Source organism: Frieseomelitta varia, unplaced genomic scaffold (genome assembly GCF_011392965.1).
Source record: "Frieseomelitta varia isolate USP_RPSP 00005682 unplaced genomic scaffold, Fvar_1.2 scaffold_997, whole genome shotgun sequence".
NCBI classification, from domain to species: Eukaryota; Metazoa; Arthropoda; class Insecta; order Hymenoptera; family Apidae; genus Frieseomelitta; species Frieseomelitta varia.
Genome location: NW_025110808.1, coordinates 67216 through 93657, shown reverse-complemented (window position 1 = coordinate 93657; position 26442 = coordinate 67216). Strand labels below are relative to the sequence as shown.

The window sequence follows — 26442 nt, the reverse complement described above, 5'->3', positions numbered from 1 at the left end:
CGTTTACGCGATTCTTCCATTTAGAAGAGCTGCTTACCACACCCTTCGTTCGGGCGTTTCTCTCTGTATCTCGTGGTGGTGGTATGAGTGAAAAAAAGAAAAGAAAAGAAAAAAAAGAAAAATAGAAAAGGAACACACTACGTTCGATTGTATTGATCGCAATGTATTGGTATTATCTAAATTCACATATTCACAATATAGATACAAATTTGCTTTTGGGAACAGACAGTTGGGTACATACAATATAAACAGTCGTCGAACTTGAGATTCGAAAAATAAATTGGTCGTCCGTTACAATTAACGATGTTGAAGTATTTTTTTCTTTACAGAATGTTGAATTCCCTCCTCCGCGTTTTTTTTTTTCTTTTTTGTTGCGCAAAATTGCGCAACATCGCACGATTCCTCCTTTTCAGTTTCCTCCGGCGTCTCATCGATTTGGCACGGTTTTCAAAGGTTTCCCAACGAGTCAACAAAGATTCGATTACCGAGTGTTCCCGTGATTGAACAGCAGAGAGCTGATCGATCACCGTGCAACCGAAGAGATTAAGCTGTCTTTGGACATGATGATTCACCAATCAAAAAACGATGATTTCGCAATTGTAAAAAACACGAGCTTCGTAGCAAAGAAACTTATTAAAATAGATCGTTCGAGATATGAAAAGATTTAGTAGAAAATTCGTTATATAAAAGCTACTTTTTTCACACGTGTTCGTTCGTTCGTTCGTCGTGGCGTTGCACATAATTCTACCTACGAAACAATCACTCGAGTCAGCAATAGGAAGACTTTGCTAAATTAATCGTAAACTCGCAAAAATATCGTAATCGTCGTTCTTCCTTCACAACCAATACCTTACACCGTTCTTTTTGTTTATTGATCAAACAAAACGATCGATCCATCACAGTTTCGAGTTTAGGACGGAAACAGGATATTCCATGGATTATGCCGAGCTTAATAGTTCTCTGCAACAACGATTATTAGGCAAGGTATTATTTCTGGGAAGCAATCCTTTCACGGATGTTCGTTTTTCTCTCTCTCTCTATCTATTTATCTATTTAATAAATCCATCAATTTCTTTTCTCTCTTTTTTTTTTTTTTTTATCGATTTTATTCACCGCCGTGAATTCTTCTCGCAATTCAGGATCAGTATCGTATTCGAATGTCGTTACGTACACGATACATGTACACACATCGTCGCGAGAAGATCTCCAAATAGGCTTATTACGTGTGTCTAAATACTTACGTTGAAAGTTCCCTCCCCAGTAAACCAGTCCCGACTAATCCTGTACGCGATCGACTTCTATTAAGTTGAGCTCTTCTCTCTGCTGTAAAAAAGAAACATATACGTCGCTTGTATCCGTCCTTTGTACACTTGTACGCGCTACTATTAACCTGATTCGTGGTTCGTGTTATGTGCGTGACTCGATCTCGATTAGAATCACCTGTTACTGTTAGCTAGATCAGTTACTGTTTTCAGCGAAGATAGTTTGAAAAATATTCTTTATTAATTTTTAAAAATTGCGACAATTACAACGAGTGCGATTACAAGTGATCGATTACAGGTGTACGCGCATTGATCCTCCGAAGTGTCTATGTATATCACAGCCAATAGATTTCTTCGTGAATTAAAGCTAAACGATATGCTACATGTTTCTCTTCTTTCTTTCTTTCTGTTTCTTTTTTTTTTTTTTCTTTTCAGTCTTTCAATTGACTAGCAAAGTCTGTCGTCGATCAGTCGTCGAGGTAACGATGATTTTTTCGAAAAGGTGGCAGGCGAGAAGCGAAAAATTAAAGATGGAATGCGGGAGAAGAAAAAGAAACGATACAGTCAGAAATAATTGCGACCTGTTCGTTCTCGTGATCGTGATACAATTCGACGCTGGTCTAAACATTAGAAATTAAAAATAAAAATAAAAGACAATAATAAGAATAAAAGCGATGAGGTAAGATTCAGTCTTGTCGTGTTACGAAAAAAAAAAAAATATAAAAATAAAAAAAAATAAAAAATACGAAGCACACCGTAAAAGTGTCGTAGTCGTGTATCGTGGCCGAGTCATGTTAACGTCGTCATCGCGATAACGTCAACGATAACGACGCTAAACGTTCTATCGACATCCCGTCTACCAAAATTGCCAAACTTGTTTCTGAAATTTTCTCTTTGCCGGAATGGTTTGCTTGTTCTTTTCGACTGCGACCGACAGCGTACTATCGTGTTTTCGTTCAGCTGATACGTTCAATGCTGCTTTCTTTCTGTGCGCAAACATCGAATAAAATTTCAACGCGTTATTCGAGAATCTCAATCGATGAAAGATATTACGGTTGTCACACGTATCAGATTCGACGATAGCTTTGTTGTGACAACAGGGCATTTGGATGGCGATTTCATTCAGCTCGGTTGCTCTCCTGCTCGAATTCGCGGTCTCGGATCGAACGGAATGTTCAAAAATCGTAAATTGACCGTTTAGGACGGATAGATTATTATCATTGACGTCTTTCCAACGAGCGACACTGTCCAAATGTTTCGTTTGACTCAACCTCAACGGCGAAGAGATTGTTTTGCCGATTATTGTCGCGACATCATCCATTGATTTCGATACTCTGTTCGACACGGTGTCGGTGCTATCGGACGTGCAACAAGCAGAACCATTTTCGACCAGCGAAACGCTTTCGCTCGTCGGGCTGCCTAAGTAACCGAACGACTTTCCTATTCCTTCGCCACCGGTCGGCAATCTTCTATGCCTCGATTTACGTCTTCTAACAGCACGACGCACGATACTATTTCTCTTGCGTATCTTGCCAACGATGACGCGTCGCCGTTTCACCGGACTAATCTTTAGAGCTTTGCCTACTAAAATCGTCTGACAGAAAGACGGTGAAAGTTCCGAGTGCGAGCGTCGCGATGGATCGTTCGATAATCGAGTGTCGACGCAGGTTAAGGTGCGTTTCTTCAGCTCGTCTATCACGAATCCATAAGACGAGGACGACACGACCGTGTTCATCGACGAGGACACGACTACACGTTGGACAGAATCGGTCGATGAATTTGAGATACTATCGAAATTTCGTGACCTTCTTACAGAAATCTCTCGTTTCGGTGTCTCCTCGATCATCGATCGATCGACGCGTATTTTCTTGCACCTGATCTCCATTTGTCTGTTTTTGTTAAACGAACTGACTCTAGAAAGGAATTTCCCTCGCTTGGGTGCTCTCATGGCAAGATCAAGTAACGAACATTTATGGAGATGTTGATTCTCTTCCGGTGTCGTGTAACGTGTGAAATCGGAACTTGTCAAGTTCGTGATCACTGGATCACGAAGAAGAAAGGCGGCAGTGGTTTGATTTGGATTTGGAAGAGCGGGTCGCTCGGCTTCTCCCGATTCGTATAACTGAGTAAGCAACAACTTCTCCTTCCTCGTAGATTTCGTCGAAGCGTATGCAGACCTATAAAACTTACCACCAGCGGCACGTGTTTGACGTTTACGTCGTTGATCCGGTCGACTGAACGCGGAACCAGTTTGGAGAGCCTCCATTAAACTGTCCATAACACCTTCTTGCGTTTCGTGAGCGTTCATATCGACAAGCGCCCGTTTTCGCGCAGCCCGAGCTGCTTTCTCCGCTTCCGCTTTTTCTCGCGCTTCCCTCGCTCGTCTCTGCTTCTCCTCTCCCTCCCGCAGCTTTATTATTTCTTTCTGCGCGTGCTGCAAGAGAAACGCGCGTTAAAAACGAGCCGATTTTCCTTACCATTTTACTCACCGTGAAATCGTCTTTAAACGTTTTTATGTCGCTGAAGAACTCCTCAATTGTGTACTTTTGTTTGTCGAAAGAAAAGAATTCCGATATTTCTGAGTACAAGCTGTCCATATTTTTAAACATATTCTGAAGAACTTCGTAAGATTCTCGAGCTTTCTTCGCAAACGGCTGTGAGTCGATTATACGATAATTAAGAAAAACCGATATGTGCGTGAATGTAAAGTAATCACTATAACAATATAATGGAAAGAATTATAAAAGAGAGAAAAAAAAAAAGGATACACCCATAACATGCAAGAACAAATCGTTGTCCGATTGTGGAACTTTGGCATTCGATAAATCTTGTTCGAGATTTCGAATGTTGGAGTCCATTTGTCGCAACGTCCTTTGTACATTTTCTAATGAAACACGACTAGCTCTGTCCACGTGTGCCAGTTCTTCCGAAAAGCTAAGACATTCCGGGAATTTTTGCTCTATCGTACAAACTAAATAGTGCATCAAAGTTTGTTTGTTATCGACATCCTTTGTGCTCGTTAACTGAAAATGAAAGACCGATTGATCGTATGCAAACAATTGTCTCCCATTGGCACGATCTAACGACGAAATATATACACATACCTTGGTAAGAAAGCTAATCTCAAAGCCAAAAGCTTGACCATTCTTTGAGCCAGAGTTCATGTAGTTGCCAAGTAACAGAATCAATTCGAGAATCTTGGCAAACTTTTTGCTACCTTTTACTTCTTCGCAAGCTGCTGTACCCGCTACTATGTCTGGCTTTACGTCTTGCACCAGTTCTTCGTATCGTAGCATGAAACTCAACGACCTCAATCTCGGCAATAATCGCTTGATCGTCGATATCTACGGTATAGACAGACTTGAAAATATTTCAATGTTTTCTTAAACATTTGGAGAACTTAACTGGAATATCTCAACTCCACTCACAGTAATACAAAATTGTTCGGCTTCTGTCAAATCGTCGTACTGATCTTTGTAAAGTTGTAGTTTCAACAGTTGATCTGGTGGTGGTAAATACTGTATCAATCCTTGAAGTATATTGTCCGAGATGACGGGACCTTCGCATTTGAGTAGACAAGACTTGACTTCTTCATACGGCATGTGCTTTAAAGTACCATTAAGAAGTATAAGGATATTCTGCGCAGCTTTGCCATCCAAAACTTTCAAGTCCTTCACTTTCTTCGATGGAGCTGACCTGCACAAACAGGGACAACAGTCATAGCGAAGATTTTCAGTGTCGCATGTTTTAATAACAGGATAATCGAATTGTATCAAATTAAGAAAATTATTGGCAGCCGAATTACTTGTCCACGACATCGTCGATTTTCTTCCCGCTTGGTTTCGATGCGAACTTTTGAGCCAAGCCGTTCAATATGTCAGGACTGGCCAACTTGTCTTCTTGCACTTTTATCCAAAACGATTTTTCGGTAAGTTTGTTTGGTAAGATCTACGATATGTTTCAATATATGTGTTATGTTTTAATGAATCTTTGTATTAAAAAACGAAAAGAGACGAAAGAAAAGACTATCTAATATTCACCGGTTTCCAGTTCGCTCTTTTTAACGGTGCATCGACTTCCCACTTTTTCTTCGGTTTCAGTCCTAAAGGAAGCGATTGCAATGCCGCGTTCATGCCCAGATTGAATCCAGGCATCATCGGTGGTGGTGCTGGACCTGCTCCTGGCATCGGTGGAGGTGCTGGTCCTGATTGCATGCCAGGCATGGGCGGTGGTGGAGGTCCCGCAAATCCAGGCATAAGAGGCGGCGGGGGCGGACGTGGTCCAGCAAAACCTGGTAGTGGTGGTGGTGGTGGCGGCGGTGGCATTCCCGCTTCTGGTCCGCTCCTATTTGGAAGCAGCAGTGGCGGAGGTGGTGGAGGATTCATTTCCGATGCGCACTTTATCTTCTGTATGTTGAAGTACCGTGTAAATCAAAAGATAATTATGACTCATGAGTTTGCGACGTAAGAATAAATTGAAGTAACAAACTCGATGACAAACTTACCCCATTACTACCGGCTGGTCTCGACCCTCCTTGTTCCAGCTCCTTAATTTTATTCTCCGCATGTTGGAGTTTCGCTTCCGCTTCTTGCTTGCTAGATATCGCTTCTTCCAATTTTTGCGATAGTTCGATCAATCGCCTTTCTTCTTCCGCTCGTGATTTCTCGACCAACGTGTCGATCAGGGGTTGAACGTCGATTTGAAAGCGCTTGGTCGCGCTAAAATCCGGATCACAGCCTGAACGGTGCAACACTATTTGCGACACGCATTCTTCTATCAATTTATAGTAGGCCGGCCTGTTGGAGAAAAAAAAAAAGAAAAGAAAAGAAAAGCAAAGGAGAGGAGAGGAAAGGAAAGGAGAGAAAAACAAATGACATCGATGAGAAAATGCATGCAAAAAGTCGTAGCTCTTCCCTACCTCACCAGAGCGTCATCCCTAACGAACAGAAGATGCTGAAGTATGGATAGAAAATATGGTTCCGCGGACGTTTCCATCACCATATTTTTAATTACTTCGAAACAGTCGTTCACATCGTCCAATTCCAATCGGACATGATCGAATCGTTGAACAAACTCCTCGTAATCTTCCTCTTTGTGCTCGTTGAAAATTTTCAGATGTCTAGCCAGGTCTTCGGATTCGTTTTTCTCCAATGTTTCTAAAATATCCGCCAAGCCCACCCGCATGATTTCATTTCGTAAATGCAATCTGAAGTCTAATTCTTCGGCCGAAGAAATGATGGAATTGATGAGTTGAAGGCACTCCACCTAACATGAGAACGCGCGATCAGATACGTTCCAACAATTCTGAACAAGGGAAGAAAGAATGAGACAACGAAAGAGACAAAGTAAAGGGAACGTACCCTTAAGTTCTCGTTCTTTTTGTTCATAAGACCCTGTACAATCGGTAAAAATCTTTCTCTTCCCTTGAATTCCCCGTTCATGGTGATCGCGTCCAAAACTTTCTTGTGGCTGTCGCTTGAAATAAGGCAAACTGCGCCGAGCAGTTTCACAGTTTCGGACATAACGGATGGTTTGGTCGGCTCTAACGATCTAGCCACGATCGTGAGTGCTTCGTGATGAGCCAACATTTCCTTTATGCCAACGGTGTTGTTCATAATAGCCTTCAAACATCGGATGCATTCGTACTGTATTCGCTCGTACCGGTTGTCACTGTGTTACAGAATACAAACGTTATCATTTCAGTATCGTCAAATTTGTTTGTAGTGAATGAAATAAAAGTGGAGAATCCAATAAGCCATTGTCGAGCCAACTATTCGAAAAGAAATGTCGAATCGTGTTTGTACATGTTATTGTCGAATATTCGAATAAACTAATTTCGGATGGCTCCTCATTTTCGACTAGTCGACCAGTGCTATTATACGGAGAGCATTATACAGGCAGAACATCATGCAATTAGAAACTAATTGCGAATTGACATTACGGGTTTTATTTCTCAACGCTAATTATTGAACTGAAAATATACTTTAAAATCAAATAACAATAGAAAAAGAGAGCTATGTTAAAAAAGGTCAATTGTAATATAGATTTCATCTATAAATGTAAGTTACACACACACATACATACATACATACATACATATATATATATATATACATGTATTATACTGTTATACATGTATACGTGTGTACAGCTTTTGCTGGCTCTTCATAGATGTGCGTCTATACGCGCGCACGCTATTATACAAACTCTAAGTGCACTCAGATTAACGCTGAATGTTAAGAGCAAAAAAAAAAAAAAAAAAAAAGAAAAAAAGGAACGATGCAGGAAATTCTAATTTGCTAATAAAATTAAAGCAAATAGTAGTTTTACATAAATTACCTATCGTAATATATGAAGGCACTGCAATAGAACAATACGAATATTAGAAATTCGTAATCGGACAATATCGAATACGGATGCTATGACACAACGCACCGATGTTTTTTTTTTTTTTTCTTATCAATAATACTCACTTGCGATAACACTCGTTGAGCGTTGCTAAAACCTGTTTCAGTCCCTTGGTACCGAATTCTTGAACCCAACTCAAAGGATTGTTCGTCAATGCTATCCTCAACGATTCGATGCAGTTGTAGATTTTGTTGACGCTCAGATCAGGCTGAGCCAAATACTGTATGTAATCCGCCGGTTTATCGAATTTCGACCTATTCTCCTGTATACTGCCTTTGTAATGCAAAACCAGCATCTCTCTCTTCTTTGTTTCGGACTGCTGTCGCAACGGTTCTTTCTTCTCCTCGGTCAGATTCATGTTGGCCTGTTTTTCGCGAAAACTTCATCATCTCAAAATATCATCCCCGATAGCACTCGTCGATCAAGAAATCGACCAAAACTCACCAGCATCTCCTCGAACTTGTCGTTCACCGTCTCGTTGTCCATTCTTTCGATGATACAACGTTGCTGCTCGATTTCATTGAAATCATCGCCGGAATGGGGTCGTGGTATTGTGTTGTTTCCCGAACCACTTCTGACCCCACCTCCACGCCCGGACTTTTTTGGCCGGCCGAACCATGTGTCCAGCTGAAACAAGAAAGAATAAAGAAAAATGAAGGAAACGAAAAAGGAAATAGAATGGTCGCATTTGTCACTGTTCTAATATGACCGGATGCTTTAATATGAACGGAAGTTTCGCACGCGTGAGGCATTTACATACATACATACAGCGCGCGATGTCACCTCCCATTTTTGATGCACGCATCATCTACCGATTCGATCGAAAGTGTAACGTCATCATATTATCATTTTTTCTTTTTCTTTTTTTTTCATTTCGGACTATTCACTTTCACCGCTTAAGACTTAAATCTTACCCAATCTGTGATCATCGGTATCTTTTCGTTCACGATAACGGTAACAATGCGCTACAACCGCGCGATTCATCGGAACTTTTCTCTCAAGAATATCAGCTTTCTGGCAGCTTTTACCACATGTGAGAACTCCTTGATTTTCTTCCTTGTGCCTTCTTTTAAAACTCTCTACCGCACAGTCTGATTATATCGCCATTATATCAACGTTATCGCGATACTTCTCAACGCCGATTACCCGCGATAAAGAAAATTTTTCGTCGATATAAAGCTAACCGTACGTAATTATTCACGTCGTATACGTTCGTATAAATTCGAAAGTAATTTTTCGTTCCTCATCCGATAGAGCGGTAAGTGTCGGGAAATCGCGACACGAGGAAAAGCAAGGAATTGCAAGTGCGTACAGCGGATCGAGACAAACGCGTGCGAGCGTATCCCCGGCTCGGATTGGCACTGAATCGCGAAGCGAACAGAAATCGAATCGCAAGGTAAAATCGAGTTAACGGCATCAAGACCGAACGGACCGAAAAGAAGGGAAGTTGGCTCGATCGCCGGATTGGAGAGATCGCGCGTGCGTAGTCGGCGTCGAGTCTCACGGCCCACGATCGGCCGTGTAGATCGTCGTCATCGCGTCATGTACCGGTATTTACGCATTCGCGCCTCTCGATTTGCTCGCCGACACTGACGAAACGGTGTACCGTTTCTTCAACCTTTATAATGTTCGTCACAAATGGCTCAGTTTTACCAAATCGTTTAATTCCCCGCGATCCATCTCCTTGGAGTCGCTAACATATTCTATTCTTGCTCCTTGTTTTTTATTTTTCTTTTTCTATCGCGAGGAACGAAGTAAACGATTTAATCGCAATTTGGCGATTCTCACGAAGGATCAATTATCACAACCATGATGACCGAATCAAATGTTTTTTTTTTTACGTCATACTTCTCCTCGTTGTTTAAACGAGTACGTCATAACCGCGAATAGCTCAAGGTTGCGGCAATTCGTATAAAAACGATCGAAGTACCGTTTCGTGTTAGTGACTCGAAAAAAATATGACATGCCCATTGTTGATACGACTCCGCTTTACTAGCTTTCTTATTAGCTGCAAAAACTGCAATGACAATTCGTTGATAACGCTGAACGTGACAAACAAGGACGACGTCGACGCGAGTCGTACAATGCGAGAAAAGAATAGCACGCGCGCGGATGAGATCAGTTGTGCGAATGATCGATGATGTAATTCACTACAACGACCGACTGAGCTCCAGCACTCGGTGTACTCTCTCCTTCAATTCTCTTTTTTTTTCCCCTCCATCATCATTTATTCCTCTCGTTATCTACCTACTTTTTCCCGCGTCAGAAAAACACAACTACAACTGTTCCTATTGTACTTTAAAACACCGATTCTCGGTCTCTTACACACCAGCCGTTGGAGATAAGTGAACCGAAAGGATCTAAGATATTTGAAATTTGTGGAATGCGAATGACGAAGAAGAGAGAACCGGTTTTTAATCATTGAATTCTTAAGAATATCTTGGAGATATTTGAAAAAATTTCTATTCTTTTCGAATTGCAGGGAAAGAGAGAGAGAGAGAAGAAAATGAAATGAAGAGAATGAGAGAGGACAGAGATCAGTACGAAAAGAGGAAATGAAAAGAGTCAAGGTATATCGAACTAAATTGTCGTGTCCCTGATAGTATGTTACCTTGTCCTAATATCTTATATGTCGTGCATTACGCTTTCGTGAAATAATAGTCTTTTCAATATGTGAAACAATTTACCTTGAAACATTACCGTGACTCATACGCGACAGCATTTTATTTTCGATTACAACGGTCGAAAACTCGACCAACTTTTACCTATTCACGCTGACAAAATCAACGCAACAATGTTCTAACGCAAATGTTCGGAATTGAAACATATTTCGATTTAGTATCTTCTTCGTTATCGTATTGCGCCGCAAAAAAAACTGATAATTATACGACAGGAAATGTAACATGTGTGTATACTATACATATCGGTGTCTCGTGTTTCAACTTAACGCTGTGTTTATTTCTAACGTAATTTCTACTTGGTAAAAGCTGCTTTCAATTTCAAGAAATTTCATAACTTTCTCACGTAATTTTTCATTAATCATTTGATTTCAATATTGCATAATTTCATCATGAAACTTTACAGTGCTTGTTCCTTGTTATGTCAATTGTTCCAAAGTGCTGGAAGATGTTGGATTTATTCCTAAATTTTATAAAACTCAATATTGTAAACATACTAAATATATAATAATAATAATCTATTAATATAATCGATAATAATATATCTCTAATATAATAATAATCTTACAAGATTCAAAAATATCTTAATTCTGTCTTTCTATCTTTTTCTCTTATTTTTGGTTATATTTACGGTACAAAGTTGATGTCACATATACTTTGCAATTTATAAAATTAAAGTTACTTACGAAACCTGTCGACACTTTATCTTTCCTAGTGGCCATAGTTTAATCTTCTCCAATCGTTACCTTCTATTGTACATTTTTCTCCCCTATAAAAAATATAACTTTGTACAAGCATGAATTTTATATTTTAAAGTTTCCTAATTCATTAGTAATAGTGTATCTATCAGTGACTTATAATTACTGCACTATCAACGTAGCTACAATGAATCATCTTATGTAGTTAATATTCTAGATAACTGTATGCAACAATGCTTTGAAAGAATTCTAACAGGTAGTGTCAAAACTAACTATCATTTTACATGTAACGAAATGATTGAATAACTGAATATTCTGTATAATATTTTGATATTGAACAAAAATACAGTAAACTTAAACTGTTCATCAGTAACCATCGTATTGAGCCTTAATATGTTTTAACCAACACAAATAAAATTTCAAAACTGATTTAAAAAAGACAAATTATAATATTAAAACAATAAGAAATAAAAAAAAGAATAAAGTTACTATGTAAACGTTTAGATAAAGCAGTACGATATGAAACTGTTATCAAGTTACTCCATAAGATTTTTATAAATATGAAATTTTTACAGCAAATTATGCTATCGAAAAGAAGTAATTAACTTTGATTACACGTTTTATTTGAATATAAAGCAACTTCTTGTATGTAATTGTTCTGAGCACTTACCTGATTTGATTTGAAATTTTACACACCAAGGCATAAACTTTTGGTAACCATAAATTCAATGTTGTTCGCATTCAATCATAACTTATGTTAAATCAATCAGCAAGCAAACTCAATAGTTTGCCATAAACCATTGAAAGAATACTTGTAATTTCTGGAGCAAACTGAAACGACCTTTCCACAGATAAATATTCATTTCATCCGTTATGACAATGAAACACCTGCCAATACAATACAACCTCCTAAGGAGAGAAGAATCGTCAAGTTATTAACCAAAATTTGCTGCACCTTCACGCGTAAAAGTAATAAACTAAGGAAACACTGATAATGAATTTCATGGACTAGAGAACGAAAACCGTCGTATTCGTTAAACGAATAACCGTATCACAACGAGTAGCATGCCGAGGAACGTTGGTCGAACAACAGCGCCAATCAGAAACGAACCGCAAATGTCAGTATTTTGCAACAAATATCTACGTCGGTATTGCAGAAATATTTTTATCGGCATTCCTGCTGCCTCCTTATAATTCTCTTTGATATTAAATATTTTCTAACGGTAGTTGCGCAATACCAAGTTTGTTAATTGTACCGATTATTACATTCTATTTGCTTAGATTATATTCTATTTACATATTCATGTAAAAACAATACGTCTATTCTTGAGCTTTCTTCTATTACTATAACGTGAAATGTAATCGAATAACGAGTTTCATAGAATGCAAAACATTTATTGGTTTATATCGATTTAATTGAATTTAAACTATATCAGTTCTGTGTATACATATTAAAGTAGAATTATTACCGCCGATCATCACAATAAAAATGTATATACAATACACGATTTCATTGAGATTCGTGTATCAAAACTAGTGTTAGGTAAAAATTGATGCTGAATGATTTTAATCTTTCTGGAAATCTCCCTCTTTCTCTCTCTATCTCCAAAAAGACAATCTTATATCTGAATTCGTATCTACTATGTACTATCTCTCGTGTAAACACAATGAATGCAACGTTGCTATAAAAATATATCTATAATGAAAGATGAAACGTATGTTTCTTCGATTGATTCGATCTAGTTTACGAAATATTAGACTTTTCTTTTCCTTATGGAATTTCTTACTATATTTATATTTAGAAACATGCACTATAAAAGAGAAATCGAGTTACTATTTCACACGGAATACTGACTGATTATTCGTATTCAGATATTATGTACATAAAATTACTTTCGCGGTTGATTTTACTCGATATATGTATGTACGTATGTATGCATGTACATACATAAATCTACGCGTATGCGTCAACGATACTTTGTCAATTAATATTATACATTTCTTATTATATATTCCCTTCAGTGAAATAATATCAAAGTTACAGCGTTTGTATTGTTGTATAGTACGTACACGATATTTTCTGTTTGGGCGATTGGAATAGAAAGATCCACGTCTTACAAGATTATATGTAAGGGATAACGCGAATTAAACTTTATAATACAGTTTAATTTCAAAGATTAAAAAATTTGTACAGTCTCAACAAATATCTTTCATCCGAGAGTAAGGAATCGAAAGGTGCTCGCTTCAACTCGGTCATATCCTTCGATCATTATTTTACAAATGACAAAGATATATCTCGTTTCTTATGAAATTTCAACTAGTCTCGGTCCACCACGTAAACGATAGTTCTTTTGTTTCGCAGTACTAATTTGTGTCGTGGTAATTAATTCATGGACCAAAAATTTGCCAAAATTACTAAGATTGTAAAAGCTCGTGAAACTTAGAGGCAGTACGGTTAGATATGATGAAACATATTTTTGATAGGAAGAGAAAGTAACTGGCAACATTTGAAATCTTATGCTACAAAAGGAGAGAGTATTAGTGTCGGGTAGCAATGCAACATAATGCATAATTGAATATAAATTCGACATATATATATATATTAATTTTAAATCAAATATCGAATCATCTTGTTGATTTCACGATTGATTTCACTACACACATTGAAAAATAATGCGATCCATTTTTTTTTTTTTAGATAATTTGTATAATTTTTTCTTTTTTCTTGCAAAAATGACATAATGTTATATCATGGAAGCGAAAACTAAATTCTTCTTTTCGCATCCGATTATAAAATATATGAAGTCATCCATTCATCAGAGTCGTTCTATGTACAAGCTAAATGTACATAAGAATTTATAAATATATACTGCAATAAAAAAAGTAACCGTTTATACTGTGCACCAAAGGCCATATCGTCGTATATTTTAAATCGCTTTTCTATGTTCTCGTTACTTGCCACCATCATTTTTGCGACCACTCATACGAGGTACGCAATATTTTATTCGACAACTCTGCTTTTAAAATACGTGTTAAATCGTTGCGAACAGATATTGTGAAATAACTGGCGAATAAACGATGGACAAAGTGAATTCGCGTGTCTCTGTAATGTCCACGTTATAATTATATACATGTTTATCGATTCAAGTTTTCAACATGTTAATTGTTTATACATAAAAACATTGTCCTTTAGCTCTTCATATAGAAACTTACGTAATTATACTATACGACCGCTGTGGTTTTTCAAAGATACGACGCAAACGAATAAAAAATGCTATTTTCATATAAATGTGAATCTTGCATAAAGATTATCTTATTAATTAATCCTGATTAACAAATGACTTTATAACAGCATGATTCAAAATCTTCACGAAATTAATTATTTACCAGTTACCTCAACACAATCTCTCTGTCTTATCTGCACGTTTATGGGTACATCATCATTGCCATTTATTTGGCGAGTGTATTTTGGTTTGAAACAAACGAAGATAAAAAGACCATCGCTCTCCCTTTTTCCCCGTTCGCCATGGAAAAAAATGAGTTGAAAAAAAAATTGAAATAGAATGTATTAAAAAAAAAAAAAGAAACGAACAACAAGGAGGAAAAAGAAAAAACAAGGAAAAAAATATTCTTGATAAAAAGTATTTTACGTAGTATATTAAACTACAATGATGAATTCGATTAACGAATGATGTTAGTGACACGAAGTTCAATCAATATACTTCAAACATTCAATTAAAAAATGTTAGAAAGATATTTTACAGAAGCAAACGAGGTAAATAGGAAGAGAATGACGAACAAAGAGAATAGAAAAATAAGACGCGTAGATTATGCGTTGCATATAATCAATACCTGCTTTACGTAGTAAACTGAGGAAAAAAAAAAAAAACTATAAATATCATACAGGATATTAAGCAAAAATATGTTATTATCGACATAATAAGTACCATTGTGTTTGAAATAAACACAAAAGGCATAGGTTTACTATGTGAAACTCGGGTATCGATTATACTAAAATATTTAGTCATATGCAAGAAATATTTGATTAATCTTAATGACGTAACAGTATTAAAATATTTGCGATTCTCCTGCGATGTAATTTGTCATTCAATTAATAATAATAAAAAGCAGGTTTTAATGAAATGCCAAAAAAATATCTAATAACGCTCAACTATCGAGAAGGATTGGCATCAGTTAGTAGACGTTCCAGAGTTGTATATCTTCCGCATTTTAAGTGAGATAGTCGATTTAAATGCTGATTTAGCGTATTTGCAGCAATCGGTCGACAAGGTGCGACACAGGGTGGAGTTTCACCAATTATTTCGATGATGTGTACTATGAAAGATGACCATTCCGAAGACAAAGAATCATCCGTGGGATATAATTTTTCAGCTTGTTCAAACATCGAAGCAATTACAGATACACCAAACTAAACAGAAAAGCGTATAAATGTAGAAACTGATGTAAAAAGAAAAGGCGAAAAATTAAAAGATTTAACAGTAAGATTTAAGACGAACCTTGTTTGTTAGAGCAAAAGCTAAACTGTTGTTCTTGATTGGTTGACTAACGGAGTCGGATAGTGACCGAGCTAGTCGAAGCATCGTACCAAACTCGTGCACAGTATCGAACCAACGTTGAAATTCGGAATGAAGGCTTATTAATAGGTGAGAATCTCTACGACCTATTATAGCTAATCCTCGGAATATCGCATTCCATAATTCTTCTAATTGATTACGATGTTCCGTTAGATTCAAGTATGGCAAGAACCTCAATAACAGCGTCTGTGATAAACAATAATATTCGAACGATCGACATATAAGTTTCTTTATTCCTTCCTGTCTTTCCTTCTTTTCTTATCAAATTTTCCTGTTTTTTTTCTCCCTAACAGCACAGTATTTTGTTCTTAGCTTACTTACCTTCCCTTTCCGAATACTTAGCATGCTTGCTATTTTATCATCATGTATTAACTGAAGAAAAGCCGATAACATCATACTTATTAAATCTGAACTACTTTTCTTATGGCTATTTGCTTCGGTCTCTCCTTCTTGGTTTTGTTGTTGGTTTTGTTCACTAAGCAGAGCCAAAGGATTGTGTAGATCTTCAAGTTTTAATTGGATTATATATAACTGGAAATATAATCGTTCAGAATCACAACAGAATAGAATGTTTGTTAATTAAAGAAATAAAAAAAATACCCTTTCAATTTCCAGTAATAATTGTCTTGTTCGTTTTGTATCCTTTTGCTGTATTTGGGTAGTTAATTGAGGATCGCTGTTCGGTACAACATCCATATCAATAACTTTACGTGGCGCTATAACACTCGCATATTGTAATTTTCCTAAAGAATTCTCAAACTGTGTTGGCGTATATGCGGATTTTGAAAGTACGTGATGTGGTTGTTCACGATCTCTGAAAATAAACGTAATAACGACGTTAACGAAGAAGCCTGATAAAAATAGAATATAAGAGAAAGAAAAAGAGAAAAAATGAGATACAAAGAAAGCTTCACCTGGTATCTCTATGATAACTATTATTATTATTATTATTGTGTTGCTTTTTATCTTTTTGTTCTTGATTTATACTTTGTCTGTTTCTTCTATCGCAGAAAACGATGTAATAGTAATCATCAACATACGGCTCGTTTGTGTTAAGTTGCAATAATTGAATATTAATTAACCACTGTTTCTCTCGACTACTCATGAGACCGGCGTAGTCATCGTATGGTTCACCCGAACCTATTACACCATTTATTCCTTGACAGTGGTGATTGTAATGATAATGCCGTTGATTATTTCGATCATGGTTACGATGATACTGATTATTTTTAAAAAATGGTTGATGATTTCCTTGTTGTTCTCCATGATGAAAAACTCTATTTTGATTTCTTTGATTTCCAGAGTGTGAAAAAGAATGTTGCTGTTGCTGATGACTACTCTGATTGCTAGAGAAAGGAGGTATTATGCTATGGTCTGCTCGTAAGAACGGAGGAGGACATAAGTTCGAAAGCGGTGGTTGCTGCAAAAGAACAATAAAAAAAAGAAAATTTTTTCTTTCAAGTTACTCTCAAAAGATTCACGTATTAATTATTAAATAAACAATGAAACTTACAGGAAAATTATTGCAAAACGAACCATGAATTGGTTGCCTCTGAGAAGTATGAGGCAACATCGCATAATGGGCCGCTATAGGGTATCTTAGTACATTTCCAGTTTGATCTATGAGAATAAACATGTGGATTGTACAAATAAAAAAAGAAAAGTGTATTTGTGCTTATATTTGTATTTTTTATTGAAATTTGCTCGTTGCAAAAAAAAAAAAAATATAATATACTTACTGGGTAATAATCTAGGATGTTGTAAAAATTGAGGATGAGGAAATCTCATGTTTGGTGGTAAAACAACAGGATGTGGAGGTGGCATACCCAAGCCTGGTGGAAAGCGTGGTGCTGCAGACAAAGATTCAAACAAAAGCGATCCATCTGATTTTGGTTGTTGTTGTTGCTGTGTCTGAATAGGTTTATTCAATTTAGGTGGTATCCTATTTGCAATGAATCCTTTCTCCAATTGTTCAACAGTACAAACATTGGTTAAAGTGGATGGTAAAGTTAACGGTGGTCTGGGTTTAGGAAGGGCTAAGTTGGAAGGGCTATCCCAAACTCCAGGACGCGGAATGATACCTTCTTTCTCATCTAGTACCAAATGGGATAAATTATCTTCGATATTTGTATCGATTACTACATTCTGCAACAATAATTATATGAGTTTAGCTAGTTTGCCATTCAGATATTGTATATAAAAAAAAGAATAAAGCTTCGACTCATTTGTTTACTTTTTTGTCCGAAGTACCCTGATGACGGCTGGATTCTGTAATTTCTGCGAGTTTCTCATGGTCCTTCTCCCAGTCGCCAATAGTGGCTTCAGAACCAAACGTTTCATCATTCAAAGCATCATATTCTTCCTCTTCTCCAAGATCATCTTCCTCAAACGGACACTCGAGGCCATCCTCTAAACCGCTATTCTGTGTAAATCAAGGAAAACAAAACAAGGTAAATAAAACAGAAATGTTATTAAAGAAACAATTTATCAGATGTACGCTATTAAATAAAAATTAATTCTTTCGAACGCAAGCTAGAGAAAATTTCAACAATAGAAGTGTATGCGAGCAGTAGCGAACGATTTGACGAACGTTCATTCTCCTGATTTCACTGAAATAATACGTATACGAGTCGTCCAATGGTGAACTAGAAAGAAAGGAAACGGAGGAATAAAAATGAATACAACGATAATTGGCAGGAAGATAGCAGTGTTAATGACCTTTGAAGGGATCAAACGTTGGCGAGGTTATGCGACATACCTCCATAACGACTCGAGGCAATACGTACTATGTATTTTAGAAATGATATATGTATACATAAAGAAATAATATGCGAACTCGAGGTACCAGGAATTTGCTAAATAAACTTCGTCGATGTACATATCGTAACCAGGCTATCCATTGTCGAGAAATTGCACGAACACTGTTAAATTCATTTTGCTCTGGGAAAACCACAACGCGACTCTCGGTGAAAAAGTTGTGCACGATCTCGCACTTTCGTCGCCGTGTTTTCCACGTTTTTCAAACAGAGTTGAGAACAAAAAGATACCTTCGATAGAAACCGGCTTACTTACTGCAAGTGACGTATCAAAACCGAAAAAGAAGTCTGCCATTTGTTGAAATTAAATGTGCAAAATGACATGTTCTGACCAAACGTCAAGCGATACGAAATGCATCAGCTGTCATGGCGGTTATACTGTATAAATTCGCAGCCGCATTCTAGATGTCGCGGTCGTTTCTAGAAAAGAGAGTTAAAGCTATAGAATATTTATCATTTTGCGTATGGGATACTCGAACAAACTGTACAATTGAAAAATCGTACTGAATTTTCTCTAACAGGAATATTATCGTTATCGTACGTGTACGTTTTTCTCAATTAAATCTATGGAAACAAAAACCTATCGTAAAGCGTGTGGCACAATCGCCATTACGAATATCAAGCTACTCTTAGATTACGTACTCACATACTCATGTGCTATTTATTAATTGGAGATAATTTGCGTTCGAAACGTACCTTAAACATATAATAATAATAATAACAATTATAATGATGTAGATGATGATGATGATGATGATAATAATAATAATGATAATTATAATAATAATAATAATAAAAGAGGGGAGTATTATATTAAAAACGACGAGTGAATCGAATGTGCATTTTTATTGCCATCAAGTCTTTTTAAATCGTGCTAATATTCTTTAAATTTCTTCATCCTAATTTTTTAACGTTGAACGATGATCCACGCGTTAAAGAACGTTAATGTCTAATCGCTTAATTGGCGGACTGTGCAAGCTCGATACCCCGTATACCCTGAAAAATTTCCAAGTATATAATAGAGTAATGTGTATACGCACGATCGTGTTGGGCTCGGGATACAGAACTGGGCGCGCTTGTATATGCGCCTGCGTGTGCGCCACGCGCGAAACGTTAGCGCGGCGAACAGGCTCACGTTCTCGAGGAGCGCGCGCGTTATCGAGCTCGAAAACGAAATCGCAAGTTACTTAAGTTACTTAAGTAGATTCAACGGATGCTGCCAACGGTTTAAACGCTGCTAGTGACGTGACAGTCGTCCAACGTGGCTAGACTGCTGGCCCTCAACGACGCCAGACTCAAGGAACTGTGATTCAAAGTATTTATGCCATGAGGATCTTCGCAATGCAGGTACAATCGTGAACTAACGGACTTGTGACAGTCGGGACACAGACGTTTCTTCTTCTTGTCGCGTCTCTTCAAAATGTCGTATGCACACCTGCAAGTCGCACGGGGTTCGGTGTGAAGTTAGTAAGAACGACCCGAACCAAAGTAAAGAGGGAAATTTACGTTTTCGATTTCGCTTCACCTGGCATGTAGTATGTGAGAGCAGGGCAGCGCTTCCAAAGAGTCGGCCTCGAGGCCGAATGGCTCGTTGCAGCCACCGCATCGCAATTCCAAGTCTTCCTCCATTGCCATGGCTAATCTCTCGTGATGAGCCTTCTGTTCCTCGTCTCCGAGAGAACCGTAAATTCGCGAGAGCCTCGATCTCACCGTTCGTACCAGGAACTACGTTCCAGAGAAAGGGAAAAGAGAGAAAGAAAGAGAGAGAGACAAACAGACAGAGAAAGAGAGAATACAGTTGTGTGTGGTGCAATAAGGATTGGAAAGGTAGGGAACAATAGAGGTGAGGGATCAATTAAGAGTAGAAAAAAAAAAGAAAAAAAAAACGAGAAGGCGAAGATGAAGCATCTCTTACCTTCGCACCGACTGATCCAGCTACTTCAAGCAGCCTGGTATTGAATTCAAGAGGACGACAGTTGCATATTTTGTGTTGGAGTCGGAGAGCTTCGAGACACCTCGCGGCACCGTCCATAGCCTCCATTTGACAGAGTCGGTCTCCGGTCGCTGCCGCAGAACCCATTGCGCTCTCGTACTGTCGAAATGCTTTCTACGACCAATTAGACACGTAATACGTAACTGTGCATTTTGTTTCTTTTACCCGGTAATAATTCGTTCGTTCAGTTTTTCGTTTCTTGTACGTTCTACATGCTTACATTTATATCAGATTTTTTCCTATAGATATCTCCCATTATTCGTATACTCCTGGCATAACTAGCCTGATCTCCGGAAACGAGGGACAATCGCGTTGCCTCCTGTAGTAACACAAGTTCACGAAATTAAAATATACAATGAGAATAAGAAACAGCGGGCATTAGATGGAAGCGGCGAGCGTTTAGATGTCGAAGATTGCCTACCGAACAGTAATCGTGGGCATCGCCGAGTTCTCCTTTTTTCCGAAGCGCCGCTGCCATTTGGAGAAGAGCTGCCCTGTGATGTCGAGAGTTTAAGTCGCCCAATTGCAAGCTTCTCGATAAGTCGTACGCTCTAGCCGCGTACCGAGCACTCTTATCGGCGTCATGTAATCTGCAGAACAGCTCCGACAAACCGACGTATACCTGCGAATTAATAAACGCGCATGTACACGAAGAGACATACCCAATCATTTCTCCCTCAATCATTTCACATGTTGTTGCTTACCTGCAATTCTAACGACGGGTCTTGAATCGAATGAGCAATCTTGTGAGCTCTTTGAAAAGCTTCCAAAGCTTTGCAAAATCCTGCTAGCTCCAAGTGAACTCTGCCTACGGTCAGATGAACCAATCCAGCAGTCGCGCACTGATCGCATTCATTGTACAAGCTGCGAGGCAACGTATAGAATAATATCTATCGTTCATATCCTTGCCGAGTCGACGAATCGAGCAATGGCGACAAAACTCGAACGTGTACTTATGGTACATAGAGCGAATACCATTTTAGAGAAAGAGATGGATACCTATGTCTGGCATAGTCCAAGGCCCTATCGAGCGCGCCCAATCTTTCGTGCGCCCTCGCTAGATTTAAGTACGCCTCTGCCCGCATGTTCGGCGAATCCAATTCCTCGGATATGCACAATTGTTTGTGCCCGAAATCGATGCTATCTCTGGAAATACAGGCATACAATGAGAATAATCGTAATCGCGGCATTATGCTAGTGTGTTTCTAATTTGTAATCGGTAGAATGAAGCAAGATGTCGGACGACGAGTTTCGATCAAGATCGGGAGTTCCATTCGTGGCGAGGTCGAAGTGCACTGAATGCCCTTTCAGTGGACAATGAGCGTAACGAGCATCCGCAAGCAATAGCTAACGTGAGGTTTGTTGGTTGGTTAGGCCGTTGGTTAGCTGACCAACTGGTTGGCTGGCTGGTATCTTTCCCGTATCTTGCTTCTCGCGTCCAGAGAGACCAATGAAAAAGCTTGGTTAGCGTGTCAAGGATCTTCGAACGTGTCTCCTTTCAAATGTCGTGCGTCTCACTGACTAAATACTATCTCTTGCTTATAATAATAATATACTATCACTCTGTTAAACTTATTTCTCTTTCTGGTTCGTAGTTTAAGCTACGTGTAAGGCTGACAGTGATCATAACGATGAAGAGGATTTAACAGCCTCGGTTTCGACGAAACATCGTCATCGCATTTTTCACTTTCTTACTTTCTTTTCTTTTCATTTCATTCGTCTCTCCACCATTCCTATCCGTCTCTCCCGTTCTGCCTTCCTCTTGACTCTATTGTCCTGTTCTCCATCCTAGTTTTCATTTATTCTGACACCAAGACCACTCGTCTCTGATTACGACTCGAATTACGCACAAGAAACGAAAGATCTTTAAGCAACGTTCAAATTTGACGAAAAAAGAAGAGAGAGACACGAGCTTTAGATTTGAAAGTTCGAAGGGAATTTGCGAGGCTATCGAAGTGGCTTGAAGCACAGAATTATTCCGTTCGATCTTTGAATACGTACCTGTACTTGCCCCAATCCATATAAGCTTGGTACAAATAGCCGAGAAGAGCGAATTTATCCTCTCGTTGTCTGATGTTCTTCAAAGCGCCTTTCCATTTGCGAACGGCAGCCTGTTGTTTATGAGCGCGGTACAGTTTCAAGCCTTGTTCCACCTGAAACAAGCGAAATAACCACGCGTGGAGACTGGCATTCGTTCGGAAGTAGCGGGTTGTTCGCGGCTGCCCTCGTACCACCCGGAAAACGAAATCGGTCGCGTTACGCGTTTCCAAGTGCCGTTTGTAACGTCGCGCGTAACATCGCTAAGCTAAAGCGACGAGGGAGAAGGTCGTATCGATTCGGCCTTGAACTTCCTCCACCGGTGGTTTAAGATCCGCCGATCCCGTGTAACATAAATAGCGCACGGTCGACCTCGGCGATACCGGAGGGAGCAAAGCGATCAGACTACGACGCGGTAACGCGTAAACGTAACGCAACTTAACGTGCTTGACGAGCTTCAAGCGCTTTCCCGATCAACCGGAAACCTTTTCCCTTCCTGACTCGTTCCTCCTCGTTCCCATCCTCTCTCTTCCTCTCCCGTTTTTCTTCTCTTCTCTTTTACGGATGATGCCGTAATCGCGTGATCGCGCGTCCGTCCGCAGGTTACGCGACGCAAGGATGCAAGAACACGAATTAACAGGGATCGATTTTACAGCTAGCGTGACTCGCAATCAACGTCGCGTGCATTTCGTTCGAGTTCTCGACAATGACCGTGAGGGCGAGAGAAGGGGGAGAAGAAGTGACGAGGACACGGCTGCGCGCGGAGGTCGCCGATCGCGATAAAAAGAAAAAAAAAAAAAAAAGAAAGAAGAGAAAAAAATCACAGTCGCCCTAGATAGATAGATAAATCCGTGATGCTGTTTTTACCCGTCTTCGCGCCATGTGCTGGTCCAAGCGACGTCTACAGCCTACCAGACATTCCCACAAACCAGAGCCGGACCTGCCGTTCTGGTAATGGCCGTTCCCATTCGAGTTCTGATGGTGATAGTCCTCTTCGGCGAACTCGCAGACATCCAGCGGATGCCGCGATCCGTCCGGACTCCCCAGCAAAGCGGTCGCGGAGAGTTGATGACTGGCCGGTCCGCTGTAAATTTCCAGCAACGATTTGTTCAATTCTCTCGCCGAGTGCATTTTCCTTTCTCGACACGCCGGCCAAACGAGCACGACCGCGTCGAGATCGAGGAACGCCTGTATCACGCGGTGTCACCGAAGACAGTTTGGCATCGTTCCATCCGCCGTATCTGGATTTTCTTACCGCCAACGTATCTATCTACGTTTTCGGATCAACGTACCACCGCATTGCGACCCCTCGGCCTTCTATTCTCCAGCTACTATTATCTTGGAACGCGATCGCGTTCGCCGATCACATCGCCGACAGAGCGATCCCGTTGTCGCGCGTACGACGGAATTTATCAACTTTACGACGTGATACGACGCATCTCTATTTGGTTGCAGCGGCAATAACAACAACAATAACAATAACAACAACAACAACAACAAGAACGGCAGTAGCAACAGCAATTAGTCGCTGTGGCTGCTACGACTACGGCGGTGGATAATATCGGAGAGGCGCGCGTATCCGATCGCGGAATTCCGTTTGCCAGCTCGAGACGAACGACCTGTGTGCTAGTCACCGTGGGCGAGGCACCTGTGACCTCTTTTCCTGACCTATATACCAACTTGCCGAGTACCGCCGCGGCACCGCGACAATTGCCCCTCCCGTTCCGTTTCCTTCCGCGTTTCGGCACTCGGGAGGAACCCGAAACCCATTTCGAGCAGGCAAACGAATCGGTCCACTCGACTCCCCCTGTCCGAATGAGTTTTCTCCTTTTTTTCTCTCTCTCTCTCTCTTTCTCTCCTTTTCTCGACTTCGGGTCGATACTTGCCCGAGGTAATCTCTCGAAGAGATAGATTCCCACGACATGATTGCTACTGCTTTTCCTCGTTACTTCGTCCTTCGGTATGCGTGTTCCGATACACCCGCGAGACAAGAGCATATCGATTTCCCGTGGCTCGATCTCAACTTCCCTCGTCGGCAGCGGCATTCCTTCGACGATGCACGCGAATCGTTGTCGTCCCGAAACGGCACAGCATGTTCCTCTTGTTACGTCGCGTCGACGCTCGGTGTGCCATTACGGGTGTACGTGCGGCTCGTCGGCTCGACTCTTTCAATCTCGCGACTACTCGTTTCGGATCTCGAGTCGAAGAAAATCCAGGACTGAGTCGACTGGCAATGATCCTTCCGCTACGCCTCCAACGTGCGCGACGATAACGCCGATCAAGCAGCGAAACAACGTTTGAGGTAGCTTCGTTCAGCGACGCATCCTTGCGTTATCCTTGCGTTTGGACGAGTTTCTCTTTTGCGTGTCGACGGAGTAAATTACGTTCGCGCGATTCGGAAAAATAGAGCTTCTGCCTTCGCGAATCTTTGTACTTGCGTTTTAATTGAGCATCGCGCGAAAGAACTTGCTTTCCGAGAGTTTATCCAGCGTGATTCCCACGGACAGGCCGAAAAGGGATTGATATAGTTGGAAAGAAATAGATGGATACAAAGAGAAGAGATAGAGAGAGAGAGGGAGAGAGGCGAAGAAGGAAGAAAGGAAGGAAGGAACGGAGGAAAGGAAGAGAGACTGAAACGAGAAGAATTGGGCCACGGGGGTGGGTGGTGGGTAACGCGGGACGGGATGTATTCGACGAGTGCCAGGAATCGAGCCACACGTAAAGGGATCGACTATCAAGCAGCAAATAATTAACGTCCTGGCAATTTATTTTCAATTCAACTATCTTCGTACGACCCAATCGACCGTGTACCTGCCCGATCGAGCGATATCTCGGAAAGCCACGACTCTCGCGCTTTACTATAATATACTTGACTCTTTGTGCTTCCACGCTTCGAGCGTTCCAGGCCTTATCCCCCTTTCCTATTAAATCTGATTATCGTTAAATGCATAACATTTCTATAATCTGTGACGTAGTAACGAGACATATAGATATATTCGCGCGCGCTGCTGAATTTTCGGTCACGTACTCGTGTCTAAGTACTCGTGCGAGCCACGAGAACGTGCATTTGTGTGTGTATATATATATATATATATATAGATATATATATATGTATATGTATATTATATCTGTATGTATGTATGTATGTATATATATATATATATGTATATATGTATATACGTAACAACTATTTGTATGTATCGAACACAATGGTACTAAAGATAAAGCAAGAACACGACCGAAAAGGTTCGGCCGTAACGCATCGCGTCGTTAACTCGTCCGTTTCATTGTCCGAAATGATCGTGTCACTTGCTCGATCTCGATCGACGACGCGCGATGCGTCGCAACGAGCTACTCAACCGACACGGCGTGTGTCTCTCACGATCAGGCTCCCTCGCTATGCCGATTTCTCCCGCGTAACTTCTCGATCATCGATTCGTTCGTTCTGTTTCTTTGTTTCTCGTCATCTCCAGCTTTGTCCCGGGGTAGCTGATTGAAATGTAGTCGCGCGCGCGGCAGCGCGCGCCTACACAAACACCCACGCACCTTTGACTCGAAACTTCAGACAATCGGGGCGAAGTGGAAGAAATTCGCGCGAGATCAAAGATTATTCCTTGTCTTTTTAATCCGCGACGATCGAGACGGCTCCGACGCCTACTGAGTGACGCGATCACTGAGCGAATTAGGTAATCGCGAGTCTGCCACCCTTTCCGTCTCGCGTACCGAAAAGCGAAGCTCGTTTCTCTCGTGCTTTATGGATATTAAAACATCGAACGAGAGTCTTCGAGACGAAGGAGTCGACTCGGGATCGTAACGGCGGCCGAGACTGATAGAGAGGAGGTTCTCGTCGATGACGATATCCAGCGTCGATTCAAAGCTGCGGGAAACTCAGCTTTCAAATCTGTCGCTGCAAGTTCCAGGTTGGCGAATCGTACACGTTTGGGATTAAAACGCG

General features: G+C 40.0%; 3 protein-coding genes across 12 annotated transcripts in view; all 3 read right to left on the bottom strand.

Moving 5' to 3' along the window:
- Window positions 1-142: 142 nt before the first annotated feature.
- LOC122538422 (protein diaphanous) lies at window positions 143-12145 on the bottom strand. 6 transcript variants are annotated; one of them, XR_006308849.1, is made up of 17 exons: window positions 11717-12145; window positions 11035-11117; window positions 8115-8297; window positions 7736-8034; window positions 7602-7622; window positions 6623-6932; window positions 6181-6527; window positions 5767-6058; window positions 5303-5668; window positions 5068-5210; window positions 4691-4958; window positions 4367-4606; window positions 4031-4285; window positions 3748-3916; window positions 3453-3696; window positions 1242-1320; window positions 143-960 (listed from the first exon to the last, which is right to left on the bottom strand). XR_006308849.1 is itself a non-coding variant. In XM_043672475.1 (17 exons), the coding sequence occupies exons 2-17, from the start codon at window positions 11068-11070 to the stop codon at window positions 939-941; spliced, it is 3273 nt and encodes a 1090-aa protein (XP_043528410.1). In that variant the 5' UTR covers window positions 11071-11117; window positions 11717-12144; the 3' UTR covers window positions 143-938. The 6 variants fall into 6 exon arrangements, 4 of the variants coding, with proteins under 4 accessions (XP_043528410.1, XP_043528411.1, XP_043528412.1 ...); XR_006308848.1 differs by having other exon boundaries at window positions 1242-1323; window positions 11717-12144; XM_043672475.1 differs by having other exon boundaries at window positions 1242-1323; window positions 3752-3916; window positions 11717-12144.
- Window positions 12146-13191: 1046 nt separating this feature from the next.
- On the bottom strand, window positions 13192-18877 carry LOC122538423 (protein PAT1 homolog 1). Its single transcript, XM_043672479.1, has 9 exons — window positions 18714-18877; window positions 17875-18063; window positions 17381-17786; window positions 17155-17261; window positions 16556-17061; window positions 16242-16455; window positions 15963-16172; window positions 15564-15827; window positions 13192-15475 (listed from the first exon to the last, which is right to left on the bottom strand). The coding sequence occupies exons 1-9, from the start codon at window positions 18750-18752 to the stop codon at window positions 15218-15220; spliced, it is 2193 nt and encodes a 730-aa protein (XP_043528414.1). The 5' UTR covers window positions 18753-18877; the 3' UTR covers window positions 13192-15217.
- A 407-nt stretch (window positions 18878-19284) lies between these two features.
- Window positions 19285-26442, bottom strand: part of LOC122538420 (43 kDa receptor-associated protein of the synapse homolog) — a 28973-nt gene continuing 21815 nt past the window's right edge. For 3 of the 5 annotated variants that reach the window (XM_043672469.1, XM_043672471.1, XM_043672470.1), the window contains exons 4-12: window positions 23355-23571; window positions 22452-22603; window positions 21450-21596; window positions 21155-21314; window positions 20872-21072; window positions 20671-20769; window positions 20373-20564; window positions 19983-20182; window positions 19285-19892 (exon numbers count right to left, since the gene is read on the bottom strand). In XM_043672469.1, the coding sequence (XP_043528404.1) occupies window positions 19685-19892; window positions 19983-20182; window positions 20373-20564; window positions 20671-20769; window positions 20872-21072; window positions 21155-21314; window positions 21450-21596; window positions 22452-22603; window positions 23355-23369 (1374 nt within the window). In that variant the 5' untranslated portion in view covers window positions 23370-23571 and the 3' untranslated portion in view covers window positions 19285-19684. Of the gene's footprint in view, window positions 19893-19963; window positions 20183-20372; window positions 20565-20670; window positions 20770-20871; window positions 21073-21154; window positions 21315-21449; window positions 21597-22451; window positions 22604-23354; window positions 23572-24373; window positions 25603-26442 lie in introns of those variants that run through there. The other 2 variants (XM_043672467.1, XM_043672468.1) reach the window with 2 other exon arrangements.

Coding starts and splice junctions, on each gene's coding strand:
- LOC122538422 (XM_043672475.1), bottom strand. CDS start 11,070: ATGGCCACTAGGAAAGATAAAGTGTCGACAGGTTTC. Junction 7,623..7,735: donor CTCAACGAGTGTTATCGCAA/GTGAGTATTATT, acceptor GTTCTATTGCAG/TGCCTTCATATATTACGATA. Junction 3,697..3,751: donor CGTTTAAAGACGATTTCACG/GTGAGTAAAATG, acceptor TTTCTCTTGCAG/CACGCGCAGAAAGAAATAAT.
- LOC122538423 (XM_043672479.1), bottom strand. CDS start 18,752: ATGGCAGACTTCTTTTTCGGTTTTGATACGTCACTTGCA. Junction 18,064..18,713: donor GTTTTGATACGTCACTTGCA/GTAAGTAAGCCG, acceptor TGATTTACACAG/AATAGCGGTTTAGAGGATGG. Junction 17,262..17,380: donor ACATCCTAGATTATTACCCA/GTAAGTATATTA, acceptor TTATTCTCATAG/ATCAAACTGGAAATGTACTA.